The 14,054-nt window shown below is 36.6% G+C and overlaps 1 protein-coding gene across 2 annotated transcripts in view; it reads left to right on the top strand.

The window, feature by feature from the left end:
* Positions 1-14,054, top strand: part of SASS6 (SAS-6 centriolar assembly protein) — a 59,030-nt gene that overhangs the window by 2,369 nt on the left and 42,607 nt on the right. Inside the window, exons 2-7 of one of the 2 annotated variants that reach the window (XM_047082944.1) lie at positions 8,052-8,112; positions 9,683-9,762; positions 10,255-10,359; positions 11,317-11,488; positions 12,175-12,240; positions 13,102-13,221. In XM_047082944.1, coding sequence (XP_046938900.1) covers positions 8,052-8,112; positions 9,683-9,762; positions 10,255-10,359; positions 11,317-11,488; positions 12,175-12,240; positions 13,102-13,221 — 604 coding nt within the window. The remainder of the gene's footprint in view (positions 1-8,051; positions 8,113-9,682; positions 9,763-10,254; positions 10,360-11,316; positions 11,489-12,174; positions 12,241-13,101; positions 13,222-14,054) is intronic. The other variant, XM_047082945.1, reaches the window with a different exon arrangement.

Raw genomic sequence — 14,054 nt, forward strand, 5'->3', positions numbered from 1 at the left:
GGTAAGAGTTCAGGCTCTGGAGCCACATTTTCTGGGTTTAAATTCCACTTCTGCCACTCATTGTTTGATTTTGTACAGTCGTTTTCTCTGTGTCTCATCTTTTTTTGTTTTTTATTTATTTTTGAGAGAAAGAGCAGGGGAGGGGCAGACAGAGAAGGGGACAGAGGATCCAAAGCACGCTTCCCACTGTCAGCACAAAGCCCAATGTGGGGCTCAAACCCACAAACTGTGAGATCATGACCTGAGCTGAAGTGGGACACTCAACCGACTGAACCACCCAGGTGCCCCCTCTGTTTCACCTTTAAGTTGATGATGAGAAAATTGTTGATGATGAAAGTACCTGCCTCATGGGATTATTATGAGCATGAAATGAGTTAATACAAAGGGCTTAGAACAGTGCTTGGAACATAATAAACATTCAGCAAATGTTAGTTATTATTATTATTTTTAAATGTTTGTTTAGTTATTTTGGGAGAGAGTGCAAGCGAGTGGGGGAGGAGCAGAGAGAGAATCCCAAGCAGATTCTCACTGTCAACACAGCCCGACACAGGGCTCCGTTCCACAAGCCATGAGATCATGACCTGAGCTGAAATCAAGACTTGGACACTTAACCGGCTGAGCCAGCCAGGCACCCCAAACAGTAGTTCTTGTTTTTCTTAGGAATATCATTTTTATTTATTTATCTGTAATTTATTTTTTTGAATTTACATCTAAGTTAACATATAGTATAATCATTTCAGGAGTAGAATTTAGTGATCTATCACTTATATATAGTGTCCTCCTTAATGTCCCTTGCCTAGTTAGCCCATCCCCCCCACCCCAAACACCTCCAGCAACCCTCAGTTTGTTTTCTGTATGTAAGAGTCTCTTATGGTTTGTCCTTCTCCCTGTTTTTATATTATTTTTGCTTCCCTTATGTTCATCTGTTTTTTTTTTTTTTTTTCAACGTTTATTTATTTTTGGGACAGAGAGAGACAGAGCATGAACGGGGGAGGGGCAGAGAGAGAGGGAGACACAGAATCGGAAACAGGTTCCAGGCTCTGAGCCATCAGCCCAGAGCCTGACGCGGGGCTCGAACTCCCGGACCGCGAGATCGTGACCTGGCTGAAGTCGGACGCTTAACCGACTGCGCCACCCAGGCGCCCCGTGTTCATCTGTTTTGTATCTTAAATTCCACATATGAGTGAAGTCATATGATACTTTTTCTCTGACTGATTTTGCTTAGCATAATACACTCTAGTTTCCATCCACATTGCTTCAAATGGCACGATTTCATTCTTTTTGATCGAGTAATATTCCATTGTGTGTGTGTGTGTGTGTGTGTGTATGTGTGTATGTATACACCACATCTTCTTTATCCATTCATCAGTTGATGGACATTTGGGCTCTTTCCATACTTTGGCTATGGTTGATAGTGCTGCTATAAACATGGGGGTGCATGTGTCCCTTCGAAACAGCACACCTGTATCCCTTGGATAAATGCCTAGTAGTGCAATTGCTGGGTCATAGGGTAGTTCTATTTTTAATTTTTTGAGGAACCTCCATACTGTTTTCCAGAGTGGCTGCACCAGTTTGCATTCCCACCAGCAGTGCAAAAGGGTTCCTCTTTTCTGTATCCTAGCCAACATCCGTTTTCTCATGAGTTGTTAATGTTAGCTACTCTGACAGGTGCGAGGTGGTATCACATTGTGGTTTTGATTTGTATTTCTCTGATAATGATGTTGAGCATCTTTTCGTGTGTCTGTTAGCCATCTGGATGTCTTCTTGGGAAAAATGTCTATTCATGTCTTCTGCCCATCCTTCACTGGATTGTTTGTTTTTTGGGTGCTGAGTTTGGTAAGTTCTTTATAGATTTTGTATACTAACTCTATCTGATATGTCATTGCAAATATCTTCTCCCATTCTGTCATTGGTTGCCTTTTAGTTTTGCTGATTGTTTCCTTCCCTCTGCAGAAGATTTTTATCTTGATGAGGCCCTGGTAGTTCATTGTTGCTTTTTGTTTCCCTTGCTTCCAGAGACATGTCAAGTAAGAAGTTGCTGTGGCCAAGGTCAAAGAGGTTGTTGCTTGTTTTCTTTAGGATTTTGATGGCTTTCTGTCTTATGTTTAGGTCTTTCATTCATTTTGAGTTTATTTTTGTATATGGTGTAAGAAAGTGGTCCGGGTTCATTTTTCATGCATTTTTCATGCATTTTCATTTTTCATTTTTCAAGCATGTCGTTGTCCAGTTTTCCCAACACCATTGGCTGAAGAGACCGTCTTTTTTCCATTGGATACTCTTTCCTGCTTTGTCAAAGATTAGTTGGCCATACATTTGTGGGTCCATTTCTGGATTCTCTATTCTGTTCCATTGATCTGTGTGTCTGGTTTTGTGCCAGTACCATACTGTCTTGATGATTACAGCTTTGTAATACAGCTTGAAGTCCCGAATTGTGATGCCTCCAGCTTTGGTTTTCTTTTTCAGGTTTGCTTTGGCTTTTCCGGCTCTTTCCTGGTTCCATACAAATTTTAGGATTGCTTGCTCTAGCCCTGTGAAGAATGCTGGTGTTGGGGGGGCATGGGTAGCTCAGTTGGTTAAATGTCTGACTTCCGCTCAGGTCACGATCTCATGGTTCACTAGGTTGAGACCCACGTCAGGCTCTGTGCTGACAGCTTGGAGCCTGGAACCTGCTTCAAATTCTGTGTCTCCCTCTCTCTCTGCCTGCCCCTTTCCCACTCATGCTCTGTGTCTGTCTCTCTCTCTCTCTCAAAAATAAATAAAAACATTAACAAAATTTTAAAAAAAGAATGCTGGTGCTATGTTGATAGGGATTGCCCAAACATTAGTTATTATTAAAGTGTGATTAATACATGAAGTGACATCAATGTTCTGAAGTCATAGAGAAGGAGAAACTTCAGTGAAAGATAGTGATAATGCTCAGAGAACTCTGGAGGAAAGTAATGCAAAATTTTGAAACCCATGTTTTGACACCTGCTTTTTCATTTTTGTTTTGTAACTTCTTCTGCCTGTATACTAGTCATACAAGACTATTTGTTATCCCTTGATTGTGCCTGATAATCTCAATACCATACCTTTATTCATGCTATTCTCCCTGCCCCAGCTGCTTTTTCTTTCATAGCCTTTAAAGTCTGTCTTAAATCCCTTCACTATAAGGAATTTTTCAGTTGCCTAGGTTGAGATTAATTGCCTTTATTCATTTATCAGATAGCATAGTGCAGGTGTAATGTCTGAGTTCTAATTTGGTCACCTCTGCAAGGTGACCTTAACCACGTTTGTAACTTGTGCACCTCAGTTCTTCCTTTCTAAGACAGACATAATATTTACTTAATAAGATTATTGTTATGTAAGATACATGTAAAGCATGGGTAGTCAGTAAGTGTTAGTAACCCTTCCCTTCCTTCTCTTGAAGCACTTAAATCAAGCAAATCTGAGTAGAGTCATTTAATCTGATCTCAATTTGAGGACATGGACCGTGTTTATTTCTGTTTGTATTCCTAGCATCCATCATACTACCTGGCTTAGAGCAGCTTTTATATGTCTGAATTGAGAGTTTAAGGTCACTGCTCCTAGGTGGCAAAGGTGGGCTAGAATCCAATTCTACTAATATGAAATCTAACTTGTAGGGAGGATGTTATGTGAATTTATGTATTGTTCAGAGTATGATATTTGTTTTGGGAAATAGCATTTTTTATGAGTTTTTATTGATATGTTTTATATTGTTCCCATAACAACCATTATAATGGAGAAAATACGATTTGTGATTTCAAGTACTATATTTTCTGAAAGCTCAGACTTTTCTACAACATATTTTGGGGTTGGGGGAAGAACTTTATTCTGTGGGCCTTTCCTCCTCCCTTTTCCCCCCAAAGCTAATGCAATATAGACATTTGTAATATATGCAACAGTATCATTAATAAGCTTATAAAATTATATTAATGTGATACTTCCAGTATTATCTAAAGAATACTTTATTGACTTTTTTTTAAACAAATTTATCAAGTATGATAGGACCTTTTTTTTAAGGTTTTCTTTCCTTTTTTTTTTTTTTAAAGTTTGTTTATTTTGAGAAAGACAGAGATGGTACCAGTGGGGGAGGGACAGAGAGAGGAAGAAAGAGAGAATTCCAAGCAGGCTTCACATTGTTAGCCCAGAGCCCACTGCAGGGCTTGAACTCATGAACTGCAAGACTATGACCTGAGCTGAAACCAAGAGTAGGACACTTAACTGCCTGAGCCACCCAGGTGCCCCCCCCCCCCACCGCCGCCGCCTTTTTTAAGAGAGCGCAAGCAAGGGAGAGGGGCAGAAGGAGAGAGAAAAGATCTTTTTAAAAAAAAAATTTTTTTTTAATGTTTTTATTTATTTTTGAGATAGAGAGAGACAGAGCATGAGCAGGGGAGGTGCAGAGAGAGAGAGAGGGAGACACAGAATCCAAAGCAGGCTCCAGGCTCTGAGCTGTCAGCACAGAGCCCCATGTGGGGCTTGAACTCACGGACTGTGAGATCATGACCTGAGCTGATGTCAGACGCTTAACCGACTGAGCCACCCAGGCGCCCCAGAAGGAGAGAGAAAAAATCTTCAGCAGGCTCCCTGCTCAGCACAGACCCCTGATGTGGGGCTCGATCCTATGACCCTGGGATCATGACCTGAACCGAAATCAAGAGCTGGATGCTCAACCAACTGAGCCACCCAGTTGCCCCCATAGGAATTTAGAAAGTGTACATCACCATAAAAAGTTATCTACTGCAGTATCATACCCTCTATGGCAGCATGTTTTAGAAAAAAACTTCAGAAGGCAAAAACCAAACATAATGACATTGTAGATCTGAAAAGGCCCTCACAAACCTAACTCTGTTCACTTCCCTTACAAATTAGTAAATTGAAAGGTTTTTTTTTTTTTTCCTAAGAACTTAATTTGCAGAATTGGAGTAGAAATCTAATCTGTTTCACATATAATACACTAAATATTAGAAAAATAGAAACAAAACGTTCTCTTGTTTTAAAAATACAGTAAAACCTTGGTTTGTGAGCATAATTCGTTCTGGAAACATGCTTACAATCCAAAGCACTTGAATATCAAAGCAAATTTCCCCACAGGAAATAATGGAAATTCAGATGATTCGGTCCAAAACCCAAAAAATATTCATATAAAGATGATTATGAGGGGTGCCTGAGTGGCTCAGTTGGTAAGCATCTGACTTGACTTCAGCTCAGGTCATGGTCTTGTAGGTTGGTAAGTTTGAGCCCTGAGTCGGGCTCTGCATTGGCAGTGCGGAGAGCCTGCTTGGGATTCTCTGTCTCTCCCTCTCTCTCTGCCCCCCCCCCGAAATAAATAAATAAACTTTAAAAAATGATTACAATACTGTAATATAATACAAAATAATAAAATACAAAACTTAAAGAAAAATAAATTAACCTGCACTTACCTTCGAACCTGCACTTCATGGCTGGTGTGAGGGAAACGAGAGAGGAGGATTATTGTGTAGGACAGCTTTGACTATTATTAACGGAATCACTGGTACAATGCAAACTTTTTCTTTCGTGCAACTTGAACAAGGAACCTACCCAATGACACTTGCTTTTGCCTCCTTTTGAGGATTTCGGGGAAATGTGACATTGCATTGTCGTTAAACAGATTCATTACTCGCACTGCTACAGCCTTATTCGGGTGGTGCTTTTCTACAAAATTTTGTACTGTTTTCCACATTTTACACATCTCCGTAATCTCATTTGAAATGAAGGTTTTCTCTGCCTTTTTCTCTTCCTTTGCAGACGAGATGCTGATGTAGACTTATAAAATCTTGAGATTTGGGTCACTCACATACAATTTCCTTCTTCCACCATAATCATCTCCTTCTTACTGCCTTTCTTTTCAGTCTTTTTCTGCATGGGAGCCATTGTGTACGCTTGCATGGATGTTGACTATAGTACAGTATTAATAAACTTTTGTCATATACTGTATTTGATGTAACTGGCAATAAAGCAGAAGAGGAAAGCATCTCTTTCTGCAGGAAGCCTGACCTAGAATGAAGCAAAGCATTCCTAAGCTTACTCTTATATGGAAAAGCAGGGGACTGTCCATAGGTGCTTTGAAGTGACAAAAAATACACTAGTGCCAGTTGTGGGCACCTTTCAACATTCTGAAAAATCATTGATTTCTGCCAAACACTGTGGCCTGAGACAGCATCTGAGCATGGGAAAGGACCACTAGCAATCCCACAAAGAAAGAGAAGAACCATTGGCTCACTTGTGATCATGGGACATTCAGTGTCACATACTACTTGTATTGCAAGGTATCATTTGTTTATGAAGTTAAAATTTATTAGAAATGCTTGCTGTCATACAGAACACATGCAGAACAAGTTACTCGCAGTTTAAGGTTTCACTGTTAGTTCTTCCTATCTGTGCCATTGCTGCTCATTCCTATTCAGATAACAGAAGTTATGGTAAACTTACTATATGGTAACCTCACCATACTAAGATTAGGCAACCAATCATGTTCAATAGGAAACTTAACTAAAATGACATTTTTTAAGGCAATATAAAAATTGTAAGAGCATAAAAAAAATCTGAACAATTGAATTTAGCCTTGGTCAACTATTACCAAGTTTTTCCATCAACACTCAGTTGCTAGGTCTATCTATACTTTTTACTTCTGTAGTAGATAAGTAGCAGAATGTGGGAAAAATTTAAAACACATCTTTAAAAAAATTTTTTTAATGTTTTTATTTATTTTTGAGAGAGCATGAGTGAGGTAGGGGCAGAGAGAGAGGGAGACACAGAATCTGAAGCAGGCTCCAGGCTCTGAGCCATCAGCACAGAGCCTGATGTGGGGCTTGAATTCATAAACCTCAAGATCATGACCTGAGCCGAAGTTGAGCACTTAACTGACTGAGCCACCCAGGTGCCCCTAAAACACATTTTTAGAAGAGTAGCTTAAAATGGAATAAATTCTATTTTTACTTTTACTTTTGTTTCCTGCACATCAGGTAAAAGCCATTGTTATTTAATTCTAGCAGGATAAAGAACACTTGTGCAGAGATGTTTTTTCACCAGTTTTCCCTTTATTTCCTCAATTAATTAAGCATTTTGGCTCAGTTTGATTAATGGTTATGAGCACCTTTATTTATATGCCTCTGTCTGATATTGAATTCTCTAAGATGGAGTAGATACTGTGGAAAGTTATGGTCTCTTTAGAAAAAGTTTAGGGACACTTGGGTGGCTCAGTCAGTTATGGATCCAACCTCCTCTCAGGTCATGATCTCACTGTTTGTGAGTTCGAGTCCCGCATCAGGCTCTGTGCTGACAGCTCAGAGCCTGGAGCCTGCTTCAGATTCTGTGTTTCCCTCTCCCTCTGTCTCTCCCCTGCTCGCGTTCTGTCTCTCTTTCTCTCTCAAAAGTAACCATTAAAAAAATTTTTTTTTTTAACGTTTTAAAATAAAGTTTAGAGTTACTCTGCCTCTGGGTTAAGGTCGACAATAAAATTGTTGACAGTACTTCTGTGGATATATTGAATATTGAGCAGATGTAGTTGGTGGATTTTGTATATGCATAAGAGAAGGAATATATTATTCTATTTCCTTGATTATAAACATGCCATGTATTCTAATGCTGCTTCACATTTTTAGTTTTTCAAATGGAATCTCCCATAAATCAGTTTGATCAATTGGTGATTTTTTTTAATGTGAAGTTGTTAATAAATTGATAGTTTGTCTGGCTTTCAGTAGATGCTATTTTAGAATCAGGGCAGTGAGGTTATATCTCAGTCTAGTAATGGGAATTTCACATCATTTATTTCATTTAATTCTCACAACAACTCCATTTTACAGGAGAGAAAAATATAGTTCCCGGTTAAAAACCTGATTACTTATTAGTGGAAGAACAAGAACTTAAAACTTTAAATCCAGTGTGCTTTCCAAATAACTGTTTTTAACTTAGGGAGCACCTGTGAAAGATCTTGCAACTTAATACAGAAAACTTTAGCTAATACAAATGACAGTGGTAACTCATTCCATGCAAATGTTTCTGACAGTTGGGTATATCTTTTCATACAGGAGAGTAAGTGTTAGAGTGAGCATTGAACTACAATCAGTTTCTAATCCAGTTCACAGAAAGGTTGGTATTAATTTCTTTTGAAACACATTTTTTCTTTTTTTAAAAATATAATTTCTGTACATTATAATTATTTTTGTTCTTTAAGAATATGAGGTCTTTTGTTACACTCACCTTGCCTTTTAGTTTTGGGCCCGTTTGTAACTTGCAAATCTGGAGTGATAGAATCTACAAAGACAGTGATTGAGAGATTATTATACCATATGTTTCTGAAGCATACAGGAAGAATTGGGGATTGGGAGAATTGGGGGTTAAGTTTTCCCAATGCACTTATAAGTTGCTAGAATATATATTTTGCTACCCTGTAGAATTGGCATTTCATGGTGTAAATGTGAGAATAGAATGAATTGAAGCACTGCAGGGATATAGTTTTTTGAATCTTTGCCTTTTGAAGGGAGGCATTTAGAGCATCAGTCCTATGTGATCTTCAAAAGACTGAGTCATTAACAGTGATGTGGATACAGAATAGATGACTAAGAAATACAGCATCTATTTTCTTTGTGTCAGAGCTTTCCTTACACATGAAGATTCAAGGACCTTGTAGTATTATTAGTAGTAGTAGTTTCAGTTTTTAATAGCATTTTGGGTGGATTTCAGGAAGTACCTAAGTAGAAGCTGCTTTAAGAACAGGACCTTCTGAGGCAGAGCACATACCTAGATTGCGAATTTTCTGGGGTAGAGATGATATATTTCTTACATGTTAATTCCTTAGACCTGCTGTACCTCTTCATTTCCTAACTGCTCATAAGTGGTATAGATTTTTCTAGAACTCTACCCTAACAGTTCCTCAGTAGACACGAGTAGATTCTATTTCGAAGTGGGAGCTTATTCTTAACCTCACTTCTTTATTAGGCCTCCATCATCTTGTTGCCATGCCTGTTTTCCTTACTACATTATTCACTGAAGCATGTAATTTCTGTGTACTTCTGTATCCGTTTTTGCTATGGTGGTGCTCCACCACACTGTAAATTTACATAGAAAGTGGTCTTTATGAAAGACATTCACTTCATTTGAAACTGAAAACAGATGGGCTTCCACGTCAACCGCCACCTGGAGTAGGAATAGGCCCTCAGAATGAAGCCTTGGCAACTTGTTACTTGATACCCCTGCCCTCTGCCTGAGAGACAAATGCTCCTTTTCTAGGATAGATCGTTGGCTTGTCATTTCAGCTGATGTGTTGCCACTTTGGAAGTATCAATTAACTTGGGAAAAACTGAAAATATAATTGAATATGATATGGTCAGTGGTTGAGTGTTTGTGTCATGGTATAGTACAGCAAGGACTGGGTCTCAATTTTCCTAAGAGGATGATAGTCCTTAACTTCAATTCTGGCATTTAATTAGTTTTTATAGACCCCCACAAGGATCCCATGGAGCAGAATATCTACCCCTGTTTAAGAATCTTAAGTCTTTTAAAGACTGATGAAAAACCCAGCAGCACCAAAAAACAAAGTCATCTGAAGTATAATGGTGACACATTATTGTTACTGGATAATTTTACTTCTAAGAAGGAAGGAATTAGGCTAAAAGCCAGATCTATTGAAAACATTAAAAAATAACAATCTTTCTTTTAGGATTTAGTTATCCGTCTGACTGATGATACCGATCCATTTTTTCTGTATAACCTTGTTATATCTGAGGAAGATTTTCAGAGGTAATTAAATTTGTTTTTCTGGTTTTTTTTTTTTTTTAACCTTTTATTTACTTTTGAGAGAGAGAGCGCGGGCTCGCTTGTGCGAGTGGGGGAGGGAGAGGGAGACAGAATCCGAAGCAGGCTCCAGGCTTTGCGCTGTCAGTCAGCACAGAGCAGGACACAGGGCTCAAATCCATGAACTGTGAGATCATGACCTGAGCCAAAGTCAGACGCTCAACCGACTGAGCTACCCGGGCGCCCCAGGATGTTTTTGAAAGTAAATATTTCATATCTTATCAGAGTTCTGCTTAAAACAGCCCAGAGTTTTGGAGCTTTAGCTAAGTATATTGACCTTTTCCTTCCCATTGAATGAATTCTATAAAAATCAAAGTTCCCTAGCTCAGTTTTTGATTATAATGCATGTTCAGTAAATAAAAAAAAGACTATTTCAGGGTTTTAATTACAATTAAAAATAGTAATTAAATTTTTAAAATTCTCTTTTCTTCTGTATAGTTTAAAATTCCAACAAGGCCTTCTGGTAGACTTCTTAGCTTTCCCACAAAAATTTATAGATCTTCTTCAGCAATGTACTCAAGAACATGCCAAAGAAATTCCAAGGTAAGTCTCATGAGAGCTCTATATCATTAAAATTCTCTCAAGACAAACTCTTCTTTGTAAGCCAAATTGATGGCAAAATATTTTCTATGTGTTAAAAGTATCTCTGTCTATTTTTAAAACTGGGTTTAGGGCTCTATTAAATATCAACTTTTAAGGAATCATGGTTAAAATCAGAAATATTTACCCCTTAATTTTCATGTCTTGACAGAGCCATTAAAATTATCTGAAATATTTAACATCATCAAGTATGTGTTTTTATAATGAACTTGGAGAATAAGATTTTGGTTTGTGTATATTCATATATATATATGTATACATGCATATATATTCATATATTCATATACACATATGAAAATGTGTATATTCGTGTGATGCTAAAGCCTGGTCCTTTCATTGTAAAATTCACCAACCTTTTATCTGTTGGTGTCATCAGTTGATGATTGTTTGAATCAATTATTTTATTAGGAACTACAAAGTTATGCATTTCTAATTCTGCCATTCTTTTTATACTTACTAGGTATAATTTTTTTATAAAGAACCTTTCTTCATCTGTTTGGGGTATTTGATTACTCTGAAAATTCATATAGAAAAGGATAAATACTAAATTCTTTTAAATTGTCAATTTTTAGAGTAAAGAGTTGTTATTCTAGTTACTACGTGCTTTCAGTGAGTTTTGTTTTTATATTTTCATCTTTCATAATGAACTCTTGGACATTTATATATTCACTGTTTCAGTTATTTCTTTTTCTATTTCTTGCCCAATTTTTCCGTTTTACTATTTACATCAGTTTATCCACTTTAACCATTGGGAGTCCTTTCATGTTGGCCCCTGTGATTTCTATATGCCCCCTTTCCTGACACTTCTAATCATTTCTGATGCGCTGGAGCTTATGATTCAATGGGAAAGTTTCACTGTCTCATAAGTATTGTTATATTGTGACACTTTTCTTTTCAAAGGTTTTTGCTGCAGTTAGTTTCTCCAGCACCTATTTTGGATAACTCACCTGCCTTTTTAAATGTGGTAGAGACAAATCCTTTTAAGCATCTTACACACCTCTCACTAAAACTTTTACCTGGAAATGATGTGGAAATAAAGAAGTTTTTAGCCAGCTGTTTGAAAAGTAGCAAGGTAAGATTTAAATTTATTTTTTAAAAAATAAATGCCAAAAGTCTCTGATAAATCACTGAAAAGCTATATTGCTATTAGTTTTTGTTTTCAGAGTGAAATGTTTTTAAAGATGTCTAGTAAATTTTTGTAATATGTAAGGGATTTATTTTTATTTTATTGGTTGTTTATTTGTTATTTTTAGTCAAGATATAGTGAGGTTAGAACTGGACTAAAAATTGAAAAACTAGGTGCCATCATTTTTATTAATTTTATGTAATCTGAGGTAGTTCACTTAAGGTGTTGATGGTTTTATCAATTTGTAGATAAGTATGGAGATATCTACTACCCTATTGCACTTATCTCAAATGAGGAAAGATGTGTGAAAGTGGTTTGAGAATTACAAAGTGCTCTTTAACTTTGTAAGGTATATGTAGCAAAGAAGCAACATTGGGATGCCTCTTAATAGTTTTCACAAAGTCTTTAGTCAAATGCTATAGATTAGTGCATCTCAAACTTTGGTGGTACACAAATCTTCTAGGCATCTTGCTCATTCAGAGTGAGTCAGAAGGTTTGAGGTGGAACCTAAAATTCTGTATTTTTAACAAACTCCCAGGGTGATGCTGACACTATATTTTGCCATACTTTGAGTAGCACAGCTATAGATGATTAAATTGTAAACTGCTTAATTTTACTATTTTTATAAATAGGAAGAAAAATTATCATTGATGCAATCACTAGATGATGTTACTAGGCAACTGAAATTCACACAAAAGGTAATTCAGATTTCATTTTGTCTTTGTATGTCATCCAAACATTGGCTCTGAATTGCTTCTTGAATCCTGTCCAGGCTTTTGTGTATTAATTTTTAAAAGTATGTTACTTTTGGATTCCTTCTCCTTTTTGACATCCTTCCCCTACCAGTAAATTGTCTTAATCTGATGCTTTCTCTGATATTTGATTCCATACAAACATTTCTGTTAACTTCAGTATATGACACATTCCTTCCAAGTCTTCATTAAATAATATATAGTACCTGTCACATGTTACTTCTTCACTCTTTTATTCACCTCATTCCTCCTGTCGAAAATAACTTTTCGTTCACATCTTCTAAACCTCTTTTCCGTACTTGTGTTATGAATTATTTTGATAGGCTTACCATCATTTTAGTCATAGCTACAATCTTTTTGCCCATACTCCTTGAAACTGAGGACCAAAGTATCTGATAAGTGGCATGACTTCAGGCAGAAATTGTCCTGCACAACATAGCCCATCTAGGAAACCTGTGTTACTGGGTTTTAGGTGTATATATGAACCACTCCTTATGACTGACTTGCTCTACCCTGGGTAGACATTTATTTCTTAATATCAGAGGAGAGGATTTGGTGGTGAAGAGCCAAGTTTAACTAAAAGGTTAAAGATAGTTAAGCTTGACTTCTGGGCTGTGCTAACTCTAAAATTGCTTTTATTCTAATCTTGATTTCCTCAAATTAAAAATTCTGTGTAGGAAAAGGCTTTGAGTATATTTTGGAAAGCTGTGATTCCTTTTCTTTAATATCCTTTGTAAATATTGCCATGTTCTAAGCTAATAACATTCACAAGACTTTATTAATATTTTGTATTGAACTCTAATACAGACCTTATCAGAAAAAGTGCAAGAATTAGATAAGTTACAGAATGAATGGGCATCACACACAGCTGCATTGTCAAATAAACATTCCCAGGAACTAACAAATGAGAAAGAAAAGGCCTTGCAGGTATGAACATTAAAAGAAAATAGAAAATTATTTTTTTTTGCTGTTATTTTGTTAGTTGTAAAAGTAATATATGCTTGGTTTAATATGTTCAAACATTACAGAAGTATGTGAAAAATTAAGTTTCTCGTTATGTCTTAATATCCAGAAATAATTTATAAACTTTTTGATATATGTTTTCTAGACTTGTCTCTTGATATGTAAATAATGTCATTTAAAAATATATATTTGTAAGTTTAGAAATATGTAAATCATGATTGTATACACCTAGTGGGTTTTTGTTTTATTCTGTGCTAATGAGGTCCTACAGTATATATTGATTGTAACTTTTTTTTCATGTAACATGACACCATAGATCATTCTTTTTAAGTATTCTTTTTTAGTGGCTGCATAGTATGAATTATTTGGATATAACATGAATTATTTAACTACTTACCTAAGTGATGGACATTTCAATGTGTCAGTATCTTGGCTAACACGAATACTACAGTGAATGTTCTTTGTTCCTAGAAGGGAGATTGCAGTATACCCATATAAGGTATTAATGGATGTTGTAGATTTGCCAGCCAGGTCATACCAAATGGAATGTAAAAGATAGTGTATGATAGTACTTATTTCCCCATATTCTTTTTTTTTATTATTAAGCTTTAATTTTTAATTCCAGTGTACTTAACATACAGTGTTATATTAGTTTCAGGTATATGTGCAGTATAGTGACTCAACAGTAATATACATTACTCGGTGACCATGAAAAGTGTTTCTTTACTCTCCTTCACCTGTTTCACCTATCTGCTTCTGTACCTCCCCTCAGATAACTCAATTTGTTCTCTATAATT

Source organism: Lynx rufus, unplaced genomic scaffold, assembly GCF_022079265.1.
Source record: "Lynx rufus isolate CCGP_SWC_20201006 ecotype Redwood Valley unplaced genomic scaffold, mLynRuf1.p SCAF_2, whole genome shotgun sequence".
In the NCBI taxonomy this organism is placed as follows: domain Eukaryota; kingdom Metazoa; phylum Chordata; class Mammalia; order Carnivora; family Felidae; genus Lynx; species Lynx rufus.